Genomic DNA, 22,633 nt, shown 5'->3' on the forward strand with positions numbered 1-22,633 from the left:
GGTAGGGGCCATGAAACAGATCTAAACAATACTAGTGGAGTCCAACAGAAAACAGTCTGTAAATCACCTACTCAAAAAAGCCAAATCTAGACAGTATGATCTCGCTTCAAAGGGAGAAATAAGAGTGCTTGGAGTCAATCATAGGAGGCTAATTTGGGAAGCGCAGGCTAAAGCTGAGGAAGTAGGTTGGGTACAATTACTCAAAGACTGGTAATCTAAAGACCAACACGCCTTCTGGTTGTATGTACAGTGATACATTTCTAAAGGCAAAGGAATAGATGTTAATAACATCGACTCACAAAAATAAATAACATGTTAAAGATGTGTATGTTTCCATTTTAGCACTTGGCCCTTTTTGCGGGGTCATCCCCAAACCTTTTGCCTCCTTCCTGTTATTTTTTTCTGATCTGGTTTTGTTGGCTTTTGGACTCTGGGCTCTTGCCCACTGCTAACCAATGCTAAAGTGCATATGCTCTCCGTCTAAACTGTATTGGTGAATGGTTCATCCCTGACTGGCATATTTAATTTACCAGTAAGTCCCTAGTAAAGTGCACTATGTGTGCCCGGGGCCTGTAAATCAAATGCTACTAGTGGGCCTGCAGAACTGATTGTACCACCCACATGAGTAGCCCTGTAAGCATGTCCCAGACCTGCCATTGCAGTGTCTGTGTGTGCAGTTTTAAACTCCCTTGTCGACCTCGCAAGTACACCCACTTGCCAGGTCCAAACCTTCTCTTTTAGTACATGTAAGGCACTCCTAAGGTAGGCCTGAGATAGCCCCATCAGCAGGGTGCAGTGTATGTAAGAGGTAGGAGATGTATTGGATAGTGAAACACTGCCAAATTCGGTTTTCACTATAGAAACGCCCATCTCTCCCATAGGTTAACATAGGGATTGCCTTGAAATATCTTTTAAGTGTAATTTCCCCTCAGGACCAGTTAGAGATGTGTGGTTTGGGATCTGTGAACTCACAATTGACAAATACATCTTTTGGTAAAGTTGCATTTTAGATTCTAAGTTTGAAAATACAACTTTTAGAAAGTGTCCATTTTGTTGCTTAACCATTCTGTGCCTTAGCCTGACTGCAGAATACATGTTTGGGTTAGACTGACAGTTGGGCTGTTTGTGAATTTACCCTGGACTGTCACACAAAGGGAGCTTAGGTGTGTCCTGCACATCCTGGTGGGCCTTCATAGGCTACAGTGGAGGGAGGAGCTGACACTGGCACCTGAACTGGGCTCTGCCTATCCTTACACAAAGCTGTCCCCAAACCACTGGAGTGTGTCTGGGACCAGGACAGGCAGAGGCATGGTCTTGTGAACTACTAAGATTTTCTTTTGAAGTTTGCCTACTTCAAAGGCAGAAATGTGTATACATATTAGACCCAAAATCCCAGATTTTTAGGACAGTTCTGGGTGAAGAGGAGACTCTGCCAAGGAGAAGAGCAGAAGAGCTGTAAGGAGGAGTACTGCCCCTTTGCTGTGTGTGCTTTGCTGGGTTGGCGTGCAGTTGCTGTTTCTATTCTGGTGAGGACAAAGACGGGACTTTGCTGAGTATCCTAATTGTAAAGTTTCTCCAAGGGCTTGAACTGAGCTTGCCTCCCAATAAGAAATTTCAGGGACATGAAAGATCTGTTCTTGCCAGCCTCTAAGTTCTCTTGCTGAGAACCCTGACTTGCCAAGAGATGCCAACTCCAGTACCTGGGCCCTTGGGAGTGAAGTCTGGAATAAAAACAAGAAGAGACAAGCACACCGAAGCTGGATGACTCCAGAACTGGCACTGCTACCCGACTCCGCGCCTTTACTTGCACCGAAGTTGTGGTCCCCGCTCAATTGTGATGACCGCAACCAACACCACAGATCCTGTGCTGCCACATCACCTTTGAAGTCCTGCAACACCGTGAGTCACGAATGCCGTGTCACTGATGTCGTGAAACCAGACTCAGCCGCTGCACCTGTGGCCCAGTGGTGTGAGCCCGATACTGCGAAGTTGCCTCATCACGTCTTGACCCACTGGACTACCTAAACCCACTGGAACTGACGCCTCGCCTCCAACGCTACCTCACTTCCCCTGCTTCAGTAAGGAACCAACACCTCACCTCCTCTGTGTAGCAGTAAGGATCCAATGCCTCACCTCCTGTGTAAAAGTACAGAATCTACACCACAACAGCTCCAGTGACACCTCATATTCCTGACACCATGTCAAGACATTTCTTTGGCATTTAAACTTTTAAAATTCATATCTTTGCTTGTGTATGTTGGGTTTTTGTTGTTTTGGTCTTGTTTTACTTAGATAAATACTGGCTATTTTTCTAAACTGGTGTGGTATCCATTTGTAGTGTTTTTTACTGTGTTACTGTTTATGGGTACCAAAAATTAACACATTGCCTCTGAGATATGCTTGACTGCCTGTGCCAAGCTACCAAGGGGGTGAGCAGGGTTAATCTTAGGTGTGTGACTCCCTCACCCTGACTAGCATGAGGGTTCCTACTGGGACAGGATGTAAACTGACTTCCAACTAGAGACCTCATTTCTAAAATCCATCAACAGCTCACTTTTGGTCACCCTAGATAATTAATAATCAAGAGATTCACTCACTGAACACGAAATGTCCATCTTAATGTCTGCCAGCAAAAATGCCCCCACTCCCAACCATGAGCACCCAGTGATTGTCCTTAAACACAACATATAATTTATATCTAGAGATGCTGACACAAAATGTAATTATGGTCTATAAACAAATGTAGTCCTTGATAGTTAGTGGGCTTCTTCCCTGGCTCTCATCTGAAAAACTGGCCAATATTCTTCTGCAGCAAAATATGTATTAACAGCGTTATTAGACATGGAAAGGAAATGTTTTGCTGAAGCCATTCTAAAGCATTTGGAGAAATGGGCTGTAAAAAAAATCAGATATCTTTCTATCAGAGAGATTTTCACAGGGAATATAGTAGAAAGGATAACATATTAACACTGCCACATCCTATATAACAAACAACTGTTAGAACAGGTAACCTTTCATGCACAGCAACTATTGAGTTTAAAACTGTGTTTTATTTTATAAACCGTGGTGAACTATGGAAAAACTATTGGACTGGAGCATTGACTTTAGACTGAAGAAGGCAAGCTTCTATATTCAAATACTTGGAATAAAAATCAGGCTCATCTCAGGCATGATTTCAATAGAAATGATCAACAAAAAACAAAGGTCTGAATCAACACTGTGTCACTAAATATAGCAAATATGTGAACAGCCTTACAGAGAGTGGGATTCTGCTCTGTAGTAAGTGGGTGCTCATATTAACATATGGACAGATACTTTTCCTGGAGAAACTCTCTAAATGGTTAGATATTGTGCAATATCAGTCCTACAGACATATTTTTAGACATCCTGACAGCACAAGACTAAGGAGCATATTTATACACTGTTTGCGCTGAATTAGAGTCCATTTTTTTTACACTAATACAGCGTAAACTTAATGCCATATTTATATTTAGACACTAGAACCGTCTAGCATAAAAATATTGGTGTTAACATCACTTTTTCAGATGCGTGAAACCTCTTTGCGTCAATGAGATGCAAAGTAGGCGTTCCCATCTAAAAAATGACTCAAACCCTCTAGCGCCATATTTATCCCTCGGAGCAAATAAGATGCACGGGTGGAAGGTAGCCCTAAAAAATGACATTAACACCGATTTGAGTCAAAGTTTAACATCTGGGTCAGGTCAGGTGTTAAAATGAGGCAAGCACATCACTACCTAAGGAGAACACACAGAAGCAACATTACAAACCCACATGAGAAGATGGAGGAGATACTGATCCAGCTTGCGAGATGACACAGAGGACAGCAATAACTACACCAATCACCACGACTACAACGTGGCCCACAAAGGCAACGCAGAAGGCAGGAGAGGGTCTTCAGAACCAGGACAACCCTCCTTGGCCTCAGGGACCAGGACCTACAGGCTAAACCGGCAAGCCGTACTACACCTGCTGCACCACATTGAGCCACAAATTACAGCCAGCCTGCAGATCCCACACAACATATCACCTGTGACAAAGCTGCTAGCTGTCCTGCACATACTGGCAAGTGGCTCCTTCCAAACAATGGGTGCCCTGGTTCTGGTGTCTCACAGCCATCGATCTCTGTAATCCTGCAAAAGGTGTTAGACACTATTATCTCCCTGACATTCTGCCACTGCATCTTCCCCAACACCCAGCAAAAGCAGCAGGAGAACAACTTGGAGTTCTATCAAATCCCTGGCTTCCTGCACGTGCTCTGTACAATTGATTGCACCCATGTCCGGCTCGTACCACCTACAGCAACCGAGCATTTATACCAGAATCACAAGAACACGTATTCCATTAATGTGCAGGCTATAGTGGACCACCGGGGACTATTCATAAACATTTTGGCCAAGTACCCTGGGAGTGTTCATGATGCATACATATTCCGCCACAGCAGGATCAATGAACAATTCCAGGATGGACAATTTGGAAATGGCCTTCTAGGGGGTAAGTCAACAAACCTAGCAATATACACACGACACACAAGACATACCCCAGTACATTTACAAATGGCCGGGGTAACACAGATGTGCAGCTAACAACACATATGCACCATGATGCAGTACAGCACAATCAGTGCACACCACAAAAACATACACCCACATGTACCTAACACACCCACAACTTGACATGCACACCACAGGAAGGACAGGTGCAGACATGTACCCTTTGCTAACAGAAAAACTACACAGATCAATACAAGTGCCCACAGGTTGCATACTACATAAACTTCACACACACTACACCAAAAAAAGAATAGCACAGACATGTCAATGACATACACCATGCCCATGTCATGTAAGTTCCATATAGACACAGATCCCTCAAGTCACTGCTGGAACAAACATCAAATAGCAGACAACTTGCGCCTATACCAACTACATCTCATCAACACATGCCTGACTAAGCTGTAGTGTGCAGAGACATCTGCCTGGCGCATTGGCTCACACACATAGGAATACAAGATCAATCCCCATCATATACCATGTGCCAGAGGTGTGATACCACCCCTACTGTAGTGCCACCTCACATGCAACACTCCCTGACTCACAACACCATCATGTCTGTACCAGATACAATACATGGCCCATCGTGGGGCAGAGTAACTGTCAGACAGTGCAGATCATAGATGCCATAGTGGGACCTGTAGGAGAAAACAGAACTACACTGACCTCACATGCACTGTGCCAAGGGACACATTTGCTATGTAGCTAAGCTCCATCCCATAGCCTGCACTGTGCATGTGTTGACAGTATACATGCTGATTCATGTGTTTGAAGATAGGAGAGGCACTGGTAGTTATGTCAATCATCCTATAACAATGGGATACACACCCTTGGACACCTCATAGTTGCCATAAACATTAGCTGCTACTCTGGATTACCAAGGGATCTATGTGAAAGCCCACAGTGCAATTGTCATGGCCAGCACTGTATGTACAACTTGGCAGATTACCATTTCATAATGACTTGAAGCCACAATATAAATCGGTCATCCTCCCATGCTGTATGCAGTGGGGAAGGGGTGTGCAATGTGTGTCTCTGCAGGTCTGTCACCACATGATACATATTATGATGATGCTGACTCAGATGTAGGTGTCACCTAAAACCTAAGGCAGTGCTAACAACAAACACCACCCCAGGGGTGATGTATGCAGGTTGCAATAAGGAAGAAGACTATTCTTTGAACTCAGATGAGTGTGCCACCAATGCATGCTACATACTGCTGCACACACTGAAAGAGCCAATTGGTCATCAAAACAGAATATGTATAGGGCGGTGTCCCTTCCTGGACAGATACATCCACCACCACAAGACAGCTATCCAAGTACCCTGGTGCAAGGTAGGTAGTGTAGGTGCACGGCTGCATATGAGCAACTGGCACAGGGGACAACAAAAGGTTGCCTTGTAACATGTCACACATGGGGACATTTTGCATAGTCTAAATGTTGCAGGACAGTGCAGCCTATTTTAGAGACTTGTGCATTCACACTTACCAATTTCAAAGGCCTTAAATGTTGCACATCATCTGCAATTACACATGTCAAAATGGATGGGATGTCCAGGCTCTGTAGTGCTACCTTGTTGCCACCACATCTAACCCCATTGTGCTGTGAGGATGTGTCATGTCCCCTCTAGTGATAGCACACTGATACAAAGGTGCACTACACAACGCATGGTACATACATTATGACCATCATTTTCAAATCCAAATCATATGTCCCAGGTCCTTGAGCCAAACACAAAATTGTCATGTCCAACAACCCGGTGCTGAGGAGACATTACACAAGGATAGAAATTCACAGCATACCACCAACACATTTGAGTCACAACCAACTCAAAATATCAACTGACATGCTACATGACAAACCTATTGCAAGCTCTAACAACAACTTACTCATTTAATCTTTTGCAGCAGATCAGGGTTATGTCATGTAGCCATGGATAATGACCTCATTTCCCAACCCAAGCAGAACAGCAGAGCGTGCATATTATGAGGCACATCAAAGGACACTGACCATTGCGGAGAGGACATTTTGCATCGTGAAGTCAAGAGTCAGGTGCCTGGACATATCTAGAGGCAGCTTCCTATATGCTCCACACATCGTCTGCAAGATTATAATGACATGTGCTATCCTGCACAACATATGTGTGTGGATGAACGTCCCCTTATACGAGCAGGTTGATGACCTGCCTGAGTAGGAGGATGGTGGAGAAGAAAATGAGGGGGAACAGCAATCAATCAATCAATCAAAAAAAATTGTAGACTGTGCTACTCACTTGTGTGGGTCTCAAGGCACTGGAGAAGGGGAAACGGGGGGGGGGGGGCAGGGAGGGTCGCTGTTCGAACAACCATGTCTTGAGGTTCTTTCTGAAGACCAGTAGGTCTTTGGTTTTGCGAAGGTCGGTGGGGACAGAGTTCCAGGTTTTGGGGGCGAGGTAGGAGAAAGACCTGCCTCCTGTGGTAGTGCGTTGGATGCAGGGGACTGTGGCTAGGGCGAGGTTGACTGATCGGAGGTTGCGTGTGGGAGTGTGGAAGTTAACTCTTTCATTGAGGTAGGTTGGGCCGGTATTGTGGAGGGATTTGTGTGCGTGGATGAGGATCTTGAATGTGATCTCTTGTCTATGGGGAGCCAGTGAAGGGATTTGAGGTGTGGTGAGATTTGTTCGTGGCCGGGGAGGCCAAGGACGATGCGTGAAGCTGTGTTCTGGATTCTCTGGAGTTTGCGTTTGAGTTGGAGTGTGGTGCCGGCGTAGAGGGCGTTACCATAGTCCAGTCTGCTGCTGATGAGAGAGTGGGTGACTGCACAACACAGCTGCTGTATATGCCACAGACTGCACATCATTGAGAACTTCTTCACTTAATAATCACGTAACTCAACTTGTACATTTTGTTAATAAACACCTCACTTATTCACAAAATCCAGCTTTGGTCTCTTCAATCTCTACAACATATACCTCAGGATTGTGAGTCTAACCTCAGGGAGCATGTTACAAACACTATTCTGAAGAGTACTGTAGCAACATCACATATGATGCGTAAGACTGAACTGCTTCCATCAGACACATCACAAATAGCCTCATCACTTGAATGTGACAACTGAAGGACACAGTATATGGACTACACCATATTATTTACATCCATGTTGCCAACTTGTACAACAATAGCTCATCAAACACAACTACAACATGTCCAAATAGGAGGTAAACAAGGGCTCCACACATGAGGCAGTAGATGTCAAAATATAGGTAAGACTGTAATGTTTGAACAGACCACTGACAATTCAGTGTGAGAGTTGCAATGGCTGCATGGAGCATGTGTGACAAGGGGAGGACATAATTTGTGACAATGGTCATTGTGATTAGCCCAGGTATGACAAGCAATGGAAGAAGCTTGGCCTGTGCAGTACATCCATGGAAATCAGTCCTGCCACTGTCGTGGGGCCCAATCCTGACACAGGGTACACATGACCTCACAATTTGCATGGATACCTCTGTGGAATACACATCAGAATGGATGAGAACATATGCAGCTAGGGCTGCGGGACCACCATACAAAAACAACAACCATTGCTAAATGTAATGACTTTAATCTGACTATAGTGTTCAAAACATGATATGGGTGGAAAGTAGGCAGAGTGTGTCAATCACAGTATGCACCAAATATGTACACATGTCAGATATATGTGTAGTCCACACACAAGTCACCATATACTCAAGATCAACATATGGGGAAAGTTGTCAGGTAACATTTCCTAGAAAGCATTTATCAGCCATCATCAATAATGCCCGAGCTGTGTATGTCATCAAAAATGTTATGTTCTGCAAGACAACTACACACATGACATAAGTAAACACAATTCACAATCACATACCGTAACTGTTGCATAGTACTGACTGCCATACATATGTAGATACACTGTTATCACACATGTCTACACATGCATGACATGAAAATATTTGCATGCTGTTGATTCTGTAACACACATTGGTGTAACAGACCACTCACACCCAAATCACATTGTTGCATGGACTACCACAAGTGGCCATACACAAAATGCCATTCTGCAGCCAAGCCCATTCCATTTATATGTTGGTACAGGGTGCATCCATAGACAATGGCACAAAATAACATAATCAGGAATAGAGTAAAAAACAATTATGCAAATGCATCGAAAACATCTGCAAACGCAAAGTATATGATTCATGGGCCCTTAGCATGAATTCCACCTTCGCACTCATCTCAATGCTGATTTACTGTTAAATCGACACAAAGGGCAATGCGTAAAAATAAAAGACGCACCTAGGTCATGCGTCTGAAATACTCATGGAGATATCAGATGCATCAAATGAATACACGCATAACATAAAACGTGACGCACAGGGAGTGATGTAATACGAAATCCAGTTTACAGCCACGGTACAGTGGGTCTACTTTCACTGTCTCTTTACAATCTGTGCCTCTTTTGACTGTGTGGTTGTGTCCTCTTGCTCTGTATTGTATTTTATGGTGTCCCTCCTGTTGTTTTTTTTGCATTTTTGACTGTACTTTGTCCCAGTGTTTGTAAATGTGTGTGTTTTTTGTATCGATCATTGTACTGGTACTGTGGGGTGTCTGTCCGGGATATTTGGGTTAGTTATGATTATTTTTGGGGGCCTCAAGTTTCCTTTATTTTAAATTTGTTTATACTCATTATTGTTGTCAGTCTGTTGCTGAGAGATATGTCTGGTAAGGGGAGGCTGACAAGGATGGGGAGGAGGAGCTGGGTGGCTTGGTGTGGCCGGTAGCCCACTACCTGCCATTAATCTAGGAGATGGGGGGCTGTATGATCCAGGGCTACCGGATGGAGGCGAGGCAGCTGTGGTGGGGCAAGGTGCTCCACTAACTGAAGAGGGTGTACCGCAACAGCCACAACGAGCACCAGCTGAAGCATCGCTGGGCAGATCTGGTGGCCAGGGAGCAGTATCTGCTTGACCATCTTGGTGTGGTGATTGATGGCCATGTTGGTGAGTCTTCCATTGGCAAACTATTTACTGTTCACTGCTCTTGAAAGAAAGTAGCAGATATGATGGCATGCTGCATGCAATGCTTATGGACAGGGTGCATGCAACCAGAACAAAGTGTAACTGTGCCAGTCCGGTCATTGAGTTCACCTGTCCTACCATTTTACCAATGTAGGTCAGATTTTTGGTGCATCATGCACAACCATCACCAAGTCACACATTTCAGGGGCCATGGCAACACCTCTGCCCCAGCATAGTGTCATGTATGATAAGCCAAGACACCGCCAACATACCATATGTAACTGGATTGTAATAACAAAGTAGGGCAATCCATGTATAGCGCCACATTGTCATCATTTCTCACACAATATCCCTGCCATTATGTTAGCAAAGGGGGCATACCCGCCTTTGGGGGCCCTGGCAATGGGGCATTCAATACCATCAGACAACTTTGACACATCAGTCATGGATTACTCAACGCATTATCATTGCAGACTAAAAACTGAGCTGCTTGTCTATCACAAGGTGCCTCGGTGTGCCTTGCAGACCAAGCCGGAATACCTGAGTCAGTTGTCTTGCAAAGCACCAGGGTAGTGGCATGTATCTGACACCCAACCCACCTCATACCATGGAGTTCCCTCTTCTATAGATTGCTCACTTATGGTTGTTGCAGGGTGTAGCACTACATGAGTCTAAGGCCCAGTGTAAGTGTGCAGATGTGTGGCTCTCACTCACCTGAGTGTCTGTGTCATTATGAGTTTGCAGTGGTGTGTCTGTTGCACTGTCTTCAACCTGGATAATTAGCTAATATATTGTCCACTAGTAGTGACAGTGGTATGACACTAAACATGGTTTTCCATCCGTATCTTACAAGTGGACCTGCCCCCTAACCCATCAGCGAGGTGGAAATATTTAAAGTCCCATATGTATCCAGTAAGTGTGAAAATGACTGTCCTGTGCAGTGAATGAGGCTTTTGTGTGCATGTGTCGTGTGTTGCACACAATGCTAGAAGTGATGAGCTGTCAAATGATCAGATATCAAAGTAGGCTGGATGGTGACATTTTGTCCCATTTAAGGGTTCCAAATGTACGAGCATAGTGTCATCTTGTGAGGCTTGTGGTGCTCAATGGGCAGCATCATGTAAACAAGGTGATGACAAACCACATGTAGGCCCATATGTTTCTTAGAAATGCACCAATGTGAGAATATTGGCACTGGGACACACCATCATTCTCACAACACAGTGATGCACCATTTTGAACACAAATTGGTGCATCCCTGTATGTATTGTAAGGTACATGTAGGACTGGGTGGGCAATTGTCCCCCACCAGGGTGCCCCATATCTTTTACTCCATTTATGTGAAACTTATACGGAATTTAATAGGCGTGCATGCAGGTCAAGGTCAGATTTGTGCTGACATGGATATGAGTGTGTAGGGAATAGTATTGGCTGATAAGGTATGGATGGGTGTCTACACTTGGACACATGAATGTAGATGTGAAGGACCTATTTATACCAGCTTCCTAGTTGGAATCCCTCCTAACATATGGTCCACTCCCTGACTCCATGTATGAGTGGGCATGACTTGGTGGATGACCTGGACAGTTGAGATGATGGATTGCATGGCTATTCCCCCCTGAGGCACAAGGGGTGAGGAACAACAAACTTATAGGTAGATGTGATAGTCACAGTATAGGTGACAGTCATTTTGATCAGGCTTGCATGTGTATCTATCAACAATCACTGCTTATGGTTACCAACTGCATCCCATACTCCCAATAACAGATTCAAGTTACGGGTGATGTAAGGTTGAAAATTGACACAGATGATGAGGAATAATGGCCCTGACCTATTTGAAGTTTACACTGCCTTTGCACATGGCACAAAATCAATCCACACCTATTTTGTTTTGGTTCCTAATCCTGTTGTGAGTGGCTTGTGTGTCAATTAAATGATGCTAATGCAGGGTTGCCGTTTCATTCATCAGGGCCATTGTTTTATCCAGAATGTGAGTTGGAGTGCAATTTGATATAGAGTGTAAGCAAATAATCTGTACATACTACACACAATGCTGACACTGATGGTTGCCTGACTCAATTTAACAGCTGCCAACATGAACAATGAGGAACTGCAGGCTTTTCAGAAGAGGGCAGTCTGCTATAGGCATTTCCTGGCAGAAGGGTCTGGGATCCGAAGGAGGCACGCCGTTATTGCACGGAGCGATCCACTGGGGAATGATGGGCATTCACCCAAGAGGGACCCACACTGAAAGGACCAAGCGCCACAGCTGTGCAGGGGGGCACAGCTGCCACCATCACAACAGCCCCAGTTGCTACACCATCAACATCTGTGCCACAGCCCACCCCACCTGCTGCCATGGATATGAATGCAATTAAGGACCTACAGAGTGATGTGACGCTGGTCCTCAAAATGTTGTATAGTCTTGAGATGGAGGTGGAGAAGAACACCAAAAGACTGAAGTTCATCAAGTGAAAACTCAAGAGGGCCAATATGCAATTGGCTTAATGACTCTCAACCCCAGTTCAGTCTCCTCCCTCGTCATTTGTTTGAATTTTTTATAGTAGTGGATTTTACGGGGTTAGTGTCAGGTTAGATTACATTAGTTTTTTAGTTAGGATCAGTAGGTTTGGGGGGTAGGTTTTCTACTTTTTAACTGTTACTTTGTGGGTGGGTTGGTGGCTGGTGATGTTACTGCATTTATGTGTTTTATATATATATATATATATAAAATTTTAATTGCCAAAAAAATATATATTTGGTTAGATATAGGTAGTATATGTGTAGTTTAGTATATGTTGTCCTGCTTCTGTCTCATGATATAAGGAGGGGCTGGGGTGGGCAGTATTTAGAGTGTGTTAGGTAAGTTTAGCATAGAGTAGTTAGGGTCAGTTGTTGGTGATGTATAATTAGGATAGGTTAGGTTAGGATAGGTGTTCTTCATTCTTTTTAGTTTAGTTTAATTCTAATGAAAAATCTTTGGGTACTTCCATACTTCATCGGTCAAATGCTTGGGTCTCAGGGACTTCCCATGGGTGTACAGTGCAAATTATGTGTTGGCCTAGGGATTCCGTCCTGCCTCCAGATCCCTCTCTTGACAAGTTAATCACCTTCTCACAACTGAGCTGTCACGTTGGCAGCTACAACACATCTACTTTTCTGTGCATCTGCCATCCAGTGTACCCACCACTCAAGGTGACTATGTTAGCCTTGTATTGGACAGGTAGTTGTGGTAATTCAGCTGTCATTGTTTGGGTCCTGTGTCAGAATGCTGGCCATTGTGGGACATCTGTCAACAGCCTATATTTCATATCTATCTTGCTAATCTGACCAGTGTCAATTACAGATGAGGTTAAGTACCTCTGTTTCACGCCAATGTGTTCTACTGGTAATCCCAGCTGGCAGTATTGCCCGAGAACTGTTTCTCATCCATTCCTGCCATATGTAGTGGGTGAAGCATACATGTGTTTAAACATTTTTACATACTCAGTGAATTGCTTGTAGGGGATCAGAGAAGCATCGACATTCATCATGTAGGTACCTTGTGCATAGATATGTGCCCCCATATTCCTGCACTCTTGTATTGACACTCTGTGACAAAAGACATGTTACGCCCATCACAATTCCAAAGCGTAGTAGATGTGTCACAATACACAAAGACATGCTGGTTGTGTAGGTGGTGTTTAATTACAAGTGTTGTAGTGCAATATTTACAATGTCCAGGCCTGTGACCCCATAAGTGGAATCCATCCAATTGTGACACAACACAAGTCCAGGGTTGAGGGACATGTCATGGCACATGCTTGGGTAAAGTGTCTTTCAGTGCAGGGGAACATACATTGCCAATTGAAAAGTGAGAGACAAGCAGAAAGGTCAACAGTGTGTCAGTGAAGAGTGCATATCTGCAACAGTGCTACCACTGGCATGATGTCAAGCACAGGACAAAGGAAAACACTGCCCATGTGGCATGAGTTGGTGCTACTGGGAACTCCTATGGGTGAAGATGATCTGTTCCACATCTTCATCCTCTGATGTGTGTGGTCTCTCCTCTGCCCTAGATGGTGGTACTGGGAAGATAGAAGGGGCAACACGCACTTCAGTGCTTGGAGACGTAGACTCCCAATTCCCTGCAGCTGCCGTCTGTGAAACTACTTATGGCATCACTGCAACAAGGAGGAGCTGTTGATTTTTGAGGATAGCAGTAGCATCCTTGTAGTAGGCAGCCATGTTTACCCTGAGGGAGACCATTTCCCAGTGCATGGAGTCCATCTTGTCCTCAAGCACGCTGATGCCAGTTTGGGAGGGCAGTTGTTGTGGCCTCTCCCTCATGGCAGCAGCTATGGCCCTCAGACACTCCTGGACTCCATGCATTGGGAAGTGTGTGCCTCGGTTGGCTACAGTCTGTTCCGTAGCTACAGCCATGCACTTGTGAATACCCTATAAGATGGCTGCCATAGTTTGCATCCCCACCCGCACCTCCTTGGCCAGCTCCCACTGGACTCCTTTCACTGTCCTCTCAAAGCTGGTCCCTGGGGCCTCGGAGTCCTCAGCTGAGTCAGTGCTGGCAGGTCGTACTATAGGGGTGCTAAGTGTGGCCTGTGGTATGTCTACTACATCAGTACTCCTCCTTGCGACTGGAGGGGGTGTCTGGAGGTTTACAAGGACTTCTTTGAGGGTCTTTTGGCTGATGGTTGCCAGCTGGTCATCCAGGTCATCAGGATACTTCAGGACAGGCAGATCTGCAGGAGAGCCATCTCCTCTGCAATGAGATGGTGTAAAATCAATCCATCTGTGTTGTGACAGTTGATATGTCACGTCACTGACTTGATATTTGAGGCTCATTGTCATCTTAAGGCCAGATTTATGGAAAATTGGTGCAGTGCGGTGATGTGCCAAAATTGGCACCGCCACGCTGCAGCACTTTAGAAACGCAGGGATGCACCGTATTTAAGTGAATACAACACACCCCTGTGTTTCACCATGCCCTGGTGCTAAATTAAGCTGCCAGCTGTAACACAGACAACCTTGCACCATTGTGCAAGGATGTCTGCATTGAGGGGTGTGAATGTTTTTGTGTGTGAAGGTGTTGCTTCCTGCACATAAACAATCACTAATGGTGTTTTGGTACTTCAGTGTGAGCTGTAGAATGCAGCACACACAGAAGTGCCAAAACGTCATTTTCAAATGATTGTTTATGTGCAGGAAGGAACACCTTCCTGCACATAAACAATAATTTTTGGCATTTTGCTCTATTTATGTGTGCTGCAGAATGCAGCATGCACCAGAAAAGCAAAAAACGAGGAGTAAAAGTATTCTTTCTCATTGCATCCTGCTAAACCCACCCCTGGGGGTGGCGTTAGATTTTAGCGCTGCTTCAGGTTTACAAAATTTTATAAATCTGAGGCAGCATCAAAATGCAATGTGTGTTTCTGTGGCACACCCACAGCAACACACATTGCATGCCCCTTCCATGCGCTGTGCTGAATGGGAAGGAGACGTATTTATAAGGTGATGTTAAGCCACAAAAAGTGGCTTAACGCCACCTTGTGAATATGGCTCAGTACTTGACGCCACAGAAGTATCACTAAAAGTGACTCTCCTGTGGTGCTAGGGGCTTATAATGCACCCCTTAGTTCCAAAGCATTGTTCCTTTACATAATGGCTGCAGTCTACAGCCCTATGCCCTACCTGCGTGTCATGAAGGGAAGCCCAGTTGGCACAATTGGCTGCGTCATATCTTCTAGGTGTGATGTCTATCCTTTTTGTGGCTTGAAACCATCTTGTCATTGTCAACCCTCCCTATGCCACCACTTGCATGGTGAGGCCTTGCAATGGGTGTTGCTGTGCTCATGCCACAGGACCACGCATGGCAATTTTCACCTGTCACAGTCTTACATGTTTCACATACACCCATGTGGTGCTGAGACCTTGCACCACCCTGGGGATGGCATTGCCAGGACACTGTGCTCTTGTTACCATTGATAGCTCCTCATACTGTATTGATGTTTGTGTATGTGTGCTACATTTCATGGCACTCATGGACCTGGCAGAGTTCAATTTCATCTTCTGTCTAAGCAGGTGTGTTTGTCTTCTTACACAACTATGTCATCCCCCTCAATGCCCCCTCCTTGCACTATCATGCATGAGTGCAGCATGGTGACAGTGCAGTTAATTTGACACAAGCACAGGGTTAGACCCAGGGATGGCCAGCATGGGTATGACATTTCTGCTGTGTGCATGATTCTGTATGTGACAGTGCCCGATGGTAAATGAGTCTATGGACATAGGCAGTCAATAGGAGTTGTACTTAGGTCAGGGCCTGAAGCTAGTTTGAGGTGATTCTGTAGGTAGTCATACTGGTCCCTCATTTAAAGTGCGTCAGTCCTATGGGCACCTGACTGCGATTGTGTATTTGACCACCCCCAACAGCATAGGTTGTAGTGGCAACTGTTGTCAATGTGGAATGCCCCATGGACCAATGGCCTGGCACTGGCAGGTTTCCAGCAGCTTATGGACTGGCAATGCCATCTGTCCTGTGACACCAGACTAGTATTACATTCAACACTACCCTCCAGGTCTGTTTCCGCATTTCCACCAGCCTTTGCATGGCAGTGAAACCCTCATGCAAAGGTTGTTGGTGATGTAATGTGGTGTGCCCCTGGATGCCCCTTCACAGCCCATGCACTTGGCATGGACAGATCAGGGGGACCCATGCCCTATCCCTTTGCCCTTTTCAATGCCTGATTTGCAAGGCTGGGTGCAGCGTGTCCTATCACACCCAATGCAGCCCAAAACTGGCACTGAGTCTATTTGATCCTCAAGAATATTGTTATAAATGCCCCACAGAGCTACCATGAGCAGACAGATTTCCAGCCGCCTTCCCAACATGTGACTCATACTGGCAACCGCAAATGGTACCCTGCACTGGCAATCTTACCAACACCGGACTTGCCCATGCACCATCCCCCGCCCATCAATATGGAACTATACGCCATTATGTTCACAGTCATACCCCATATGTTGTATGTTTGCGTTTATTTCCCCATTCACATGTGTCTGACATGGTTGTGTCAGAGTAGTTGTGAGCTCAGCTTGTGACTGTTGTGACCTACTGTTTGCTATCTGTGGTACATATTTTCTGTAGTGGCACATTTCAATTCACCATCAAGATTTGTGGTTCAACACTACTTCAGTTTAGTTGGTCTGGGTAGTGGCATGTTATCAATAGTTACAGGTCCAGCCTGCTATTCCCATAGCGCCTGTTCAGTTAATTGTTCCATGCACCCAAGGGACACCCTGACTGCATGATGGAGTAGTGCCTGCCTCGTGTGGATCTGTTGTCACTGTATGGTGTGGTGGTGCTACCGGCAGATGTCTGGGTACTGTTGGGACATTTGCTATGACTTGTGTGCTGTGAGATGCAGCACACATGCATTTGGGCAATGAGGCAAGGCAGTTGCAAGGTGTTACTGCAAGGACACCACTATGACGTAACCCCAGGAATGGTATTGACTGCCTACCTAGTCTCAGAGGTCTTGGTCATCTTGGTAGTATTGATATGACTATATGCAAGGGATGTTGTGATAACACAACCAGTGGCACAGTAATTATACATGCCGTCCATCCAATGTGCTGCATATGTACATGTAGGTATTTAGGCCTGGTGTTCAACATATGTCCAGGTTGTGTATGTGTTATGGTGCATGGCATTACCAAGGCGTAGGTACATATGTAGCTTACGTCAGCATGGTGCAATTGCTTAATGTGCATTGTGTCCCTCTGTGCTCCTTTGACATCAAAGTCCTTTTGTGGTGCTGGACTACCACCTCCAGTTTGCAGTGCTGCCTTCCTGTTCCTTGACACTTTGGGGGTCATTCTGACCCTGGCGGTCATGGACCGCCAGGGCCAACGACCGCGAAAGCACCGCCAACAGGCTGGCGGTGCTTCTGGGGCCATTCTGACCGCGGCGGTAAAGCCGCGGTCAGAAAAGGGAAACCAGCGGTTTCCCGACGGTTTTCCCCTGCCCCAAAGAATCCTCCATGGCGGAGCTGCTCGCAGCATCGCCATGGGGATTCCGACCCCCTTCCCGCCATCCTGGTCCTGGTGGTAAAAACCGCCAGGAACAGCATGGCGGGAACGGGTGTTGTGGGGCCCCTGGGGGCCCCATTAAGATTTTCAGTGTCTGCTTGGCAGACACTAAAAATCGCGACGGGTGCAACTGCACCCGTCGCACACCAGCAACTCCGCCGGCTCCATTCGGAGCCGGCTTCCTCGTTGCTGGGGCTTTCCCGCTGGGCGGGCGGGCGGCCTTTTGGCGGTCGCCCGCCAGCCCAGCGTGAAAGTCAGAATGACCGCTGCGGTCTTTTGACCGCAGTACGGTCTTCTGGCGGTTCCCGCCATGCGGGCGGCTTCCGCCACCCGCGGGGGTCAGAATGACCCCCTTTGTCCTTCGCTTGCAGTCATGCCAACGTTTCTTGCACTCAGTTACAGTTCTCCTGACCTCTGCCACTCTCTTTATCTAATCCAATATCTGCTGCCAGATACCCTCTCTCCCTCCAATTGGCAATTTGGAGGTGACAGACAGTTGATTTTGATGATATGTCACCTCTCTCACCATTATTTGTGCTCCTCTGTGCTAAAACAACACTTACTCTTCTCCCTCCCCTGGGCCTTGTCTGTGTCCTCCTGGCTGGTTCCTAGTTGAATGAGGTCTTCCTGGGGTCTCTCATGGCTTCCTGGGTCCATTTTGCCTCTCCTTTGAACTGTTTTGTCCGTTTGCATCTGTATTTGACACTACTGTGGGCAAAAATGGTGCATTTTTTATTTTGAGATGTGTGTATATGTCGTAAAACGGATTAGAATAATTTTTCCTCTGTTAACGTCATTTTGCCTTACGACTAGGCGCAATGGTTAACTTCGGGAAAAATTACTCTAACCAATTTTTAGCCCCACCCAGCATCACAATATAAATATGACACCCAGGTGGTGTTAAAAAATGGCGCTAGTCAGCGCTAAACTTTTTGACGCAAAAATCAAAAAGTGTAAATTATGGCCTAAGTGCAGTTTGAATTTAGCCTATATAAAACATCACTCACCTTTAAGACCTTTTGAACTGTCTGTTTCTCACAGCTCAGAGCAGCTTCAAAAGGAACTTAAAAAGTGTTGTGTGGTAAGTAATAAATAATATGTCAAAAACAAATTGTGTGTGTTGTACTTGCAGCAGTCTCTAAAGTTGCTGATGGTTAAAGCTGCATGGAGCATTGGTTTACCACCACCAACAGAAAACATAGCTATAAAACAAGAAAAGGTATTTTGTTTTGGAACAAAGGAGGCACTGCTGTGTGGCGTTCAATAAAAGAGATGTTGTTGAATGGTGTTAAATAAAAGAGACATTGCTGGAGAGTGGTATGGCAAAAGTACTAAGAATTACCTCTTAGCATAGAGAGGAAGAGAAGGTTAAGATCTATTTAACACTCAGGATTGGTTGCATATGTTGTTTCGAAGCATTCTTCTAGGTGCACATACAGGACGTTAGAGTCTGGGACCACAGTTGTACTGCTATCATTTCCAACATCCCTGCTTTTCAGACACACACACACACACAAATTGACGCTTTTAAAACCATTGCTGTTTCGATGTGTACTTTTGAATTCGCAGCCCGACAGTGACCTTCGGTGCCCCTAAGATCCCTGATAGTCGTAAACACACCCAGGTCAGCCGCGACCGTGCGGAACCCATGTGCCGAAGATCACACGTGTTTAGTTTAAGGAAATACCATCGGTGGGTTCTGGCTACCCATCCGACCATAGACCAGAATCCCCTGTGCCTTTTAATGCTTGTAAAACAACGACAATGTACTTTAAACACAATTGCAGGGATAAAAAAGCAGAGCTTAAACCTGTCCGCACAAAGATATTGGAAAAACAATGTCAAGTGGCTACGGATCAGGCAGATAAAGCATATTCTCTGGCCTCTGTTCTCAGAACCGTGTTTATACCCAAAGCACATGTGTTCCAAAAATCAACTCTTGCAGAAAACCTCGAAGGCAAAATACTGCATTTAAGAAACCCAAGTTGATGTATTATGTTTAAATTGCTAATTAGACGCTCATTCCTTGTTTGCTTATGTCTTGTTTCCCTATGTTTTTGCAGAAACACAAGCAGTTCAACAGGAAGAAAAAAATCTTGAATCACAATTTTTGTGCAAGTGGGTTAAGGCAGTGCTAAACCCGATATCTGGTAAATTTCTTGACATCTTTTGCCTCTGACAATAGGTAATATGGGTTAGGGGCCAGATGTAGCAAAGGGGTTTTCCCTTTCTGTGTCAATGGGAAAATGTGTTCGTACATATGACCCTAGATTCGCTCGCTTTTTATTCAGGGATATTATTTAAACAGAAATGCTTTGAGTGGTGGCATTCATTATTGTTCAATATAATTATAGTATGGCCCCCTTCTGACCCCCTCGGCGGAGTCCAAAACGCAGTCTGAGTTATCCACAGATGCACTGAATCCCTTGCGTAGAATTGGGAAGGTGCGAGTCATCGCACTAGAGACAACCGATAGATACCCAAAAATTATTAGTGAGTATTACTCCTATTTATTTTAAAACGCTCTTTTTCATTAAAAGACAAGTGGAATGCTCACTTAGGACGACAAGGAAACCAACGAGAAGCCGGTGATAAAAGGAACAGCGCAAACCGACCACTGAGTGAACCTAGCAGATACACACAGGCAGTTTCCACACAAGCAGGCACTTGAATTGAGCGTGCACCAAGCACTGCGTGTGAACAAATCACACCCCTTCCACCACCTGCTTGTGTTACAGCGGAGCGGCCATGCACGGGACTGCCCATATTATGCGCATGCATAGTGCTGCCTGCTTCGTGACACATGCCATACACGTGTACACGCCAGTCAACTAGTGCAACATGTAACAAAATGCACGGGTACTTGTGGAAGGCACTGTTAGCTTCCTGCGGCTCCCCCATTTCCCGAAGCTACCCAGACATTGTCGCCCACCTTCATCCACCAGTCACTGGTTTCACTTACAGTTAGACGCCGTTAGTCCAAGGTGGCACCAGCTCACAATCAGCGCGGTTAATACACTCGACCAGTAGCAGTCAGAACCCATGCTGTCTTCAATATGCCTTTCCCTGTGTTCAAGAAGACCGTCTAATCCTCGGTGACAGCCTCTTCTCTGCCTCCCTGGTCCCTTTACCAACTCATGTGAAAACAGTCAGAATGCTTAGACTAAAGCCGGAGACAGCCTCCTATCTCAGTGCCTTTGACGGAGGCAGGTCCACGTGCACTGTCCTGAACTGTCTGACAGGCCGCTATCTGATGCTCAGTGCCACCCCCTAAGTCCTTCTTTACATCTACCATTAGTTCGTGTTTTCAACAAAGCATAAGGGAAAGGGGAGGACACAGACCCCTCCGAGGGCCAAATTTTTACCGGAGGCCAGTCCACATTCACAGTGGCCTGTCTTTGGTCATTGAATGACGTCTAAACCTCTGTGACAGCTTTTGCTTTCCACATCACTTGACCTGTTTTGTGAGTGATGCCTCAAAGGCTTAAGCAGTACCAGGTCTCTCTCTCCCTAGACAGTCTCAAAGGGAAGCAGGTCAGCCTGTGAAGTGCTCTCTCGTGCACGCACACTTCTGACGAATCCTCGATGGCAGCCTCAGGTCTGTGTGTTTCTCGCGACTTACGCCGGTCCTGTAGGTGTTGACTAACGCTGTCTACGACCCCCTCAAAGAGCAAAGTCTAAAAACGCAGGTACAATGTTCGACGGTGAGTGGCGGACTGTTGTCTGATTCTCAGTGACACAGTTTTCGTCCTTAGACACCTTTATTTAGATTTTGACGGAATGATTCGGAATGAAACTGCGCAGTCTCCTTTTCGCAGTGACGATGGAGTATGCTGAGGAGCAGTTGTACCAGTGGACTGCTGTGCACTGGGGTAGCGGACTGCTGTCTAATCCCCGGTCACAGTCCCCTTTACCATTCCATTTGAGCTCATACTTAAGCTTCGGGACCCCCGAAAATAAAGGTAAACATCAGATCCACTCTGCGCAACTTGCACAAACGAGGAGGTCAAGGGGGGCGAGAGACGGGTGGAAACAGTCCTTTCAGCAGAACGGAATCGAAGGGAACACGAAGGAAGTCCGCGTATAGTGAATGACTGTGCTCAGCACCGAGACGTGTACAACTCCCTGAAGCCCAGCCGGGTACCTTTGATCAGTGAGAGCGCCTGCTATCATGGGAACAGCGCCCTTTACTTCAGCCTGGTCCACGCCGCGCTGCGAGTGTTCAGCACTGACAGGGTGAACCGCTCCTCATAGCTCAGCTGCGCCACCGCCTCGTCGGGTTAGGACCCTCCCACTGACAGCTGAACTGCATCAGGAGCTGCAGGAGAAATTCGTTGCTGATGTGAGAGAAACACCAGGCGCTGAGCGCAATATGCCCTTCTCGAAGTTTACCCCTCGGTTACTGCCAAAACATAAGACGCCTGCGGGAATACAATTATAACACAGTCCTACTATGGTATTTACGTTCTTCCGTTTCTCACCGTAACCTACCCTTCTTTAACTTCTTTGTCTCCCCTTCTTATGCTTCTCCCCCTCCCTCACATTTACTTTCTATCTATTCTCATTATTCCTCTGTTTCTTCACGGCACCCCCATCGCACTTTCTGTCCTCACTATTTTCCGCCTCTTCCCCCTCTTCCTTCCTTCCCTGTCTTCCACATTCTTTCCTCTTTCCTTGTAATTATAGTTCTCCTCCACCATTCCTATCTATTCCCATCTCTATATTCTTTCACCTTCTCCCTCTATCGCTTTTCATCACCTCTCTTCTTCACCTCGCTTCCCTTTCTCATCTCCTCTTCTTTCTCCTTTTCCCTTGCCCTTTCCATACTTTTGTCTTCTTTTCTTATTCCAGCTCCCCTTACGTCATTATCCTAACACTTCCCTTTCCCTCCTTTGCCCTCCTTCCTATTTATTCCCGATTGATCTTCACGCTCCTTTGTCCCATTTCTCCCTGTC

General features: G+C 45.8%; 1 protein-coding gene across 1 annotated transcript in view; it reads right to left on the reverse strand.

Annotated features, from left to right (window-relative positions):
• Nucleotides 1-21,926, reverse strand: part of LOC138285079 (contactin-associated protein-like 5) — a 2,160,239-nt gene extending 2,138,313 nt beyond the window's left edge. Inside the window, exon 1 of the mRNA XM_069224597.1 lies at nt 20,641-21,926. Coding sequence (XP_069080698.1) covers nt 20,641-20,722 — 82 coding nt within the window. The 5' untranslated portion in view covers nt 20,723-21,926. The remainder of the gene's footprint in view (nt 1-20,640) is intronic.
• Between the last annotated feature and the right edge of the window lie 707 nt (nt 21,927-22,633).

The sequence above is a fragment of the Pleurodeles waltl genome, chromosome 3_1, assembly GCF_031143425.1.
Source record: "Pleurodeles waltl isolate 20211129_DDA chromosome 3_1, aPleWal1.hap1.20221129, whole genome shotgun sequence".
In the NCBI taxonomy this organism is placed as follows: domain Eukaryota; kingdom Metazoa; phylum Chordata; class Amphibia; order Caudata; family Salamandridae; genus Pleurodeles; species Pleurodeles waltl.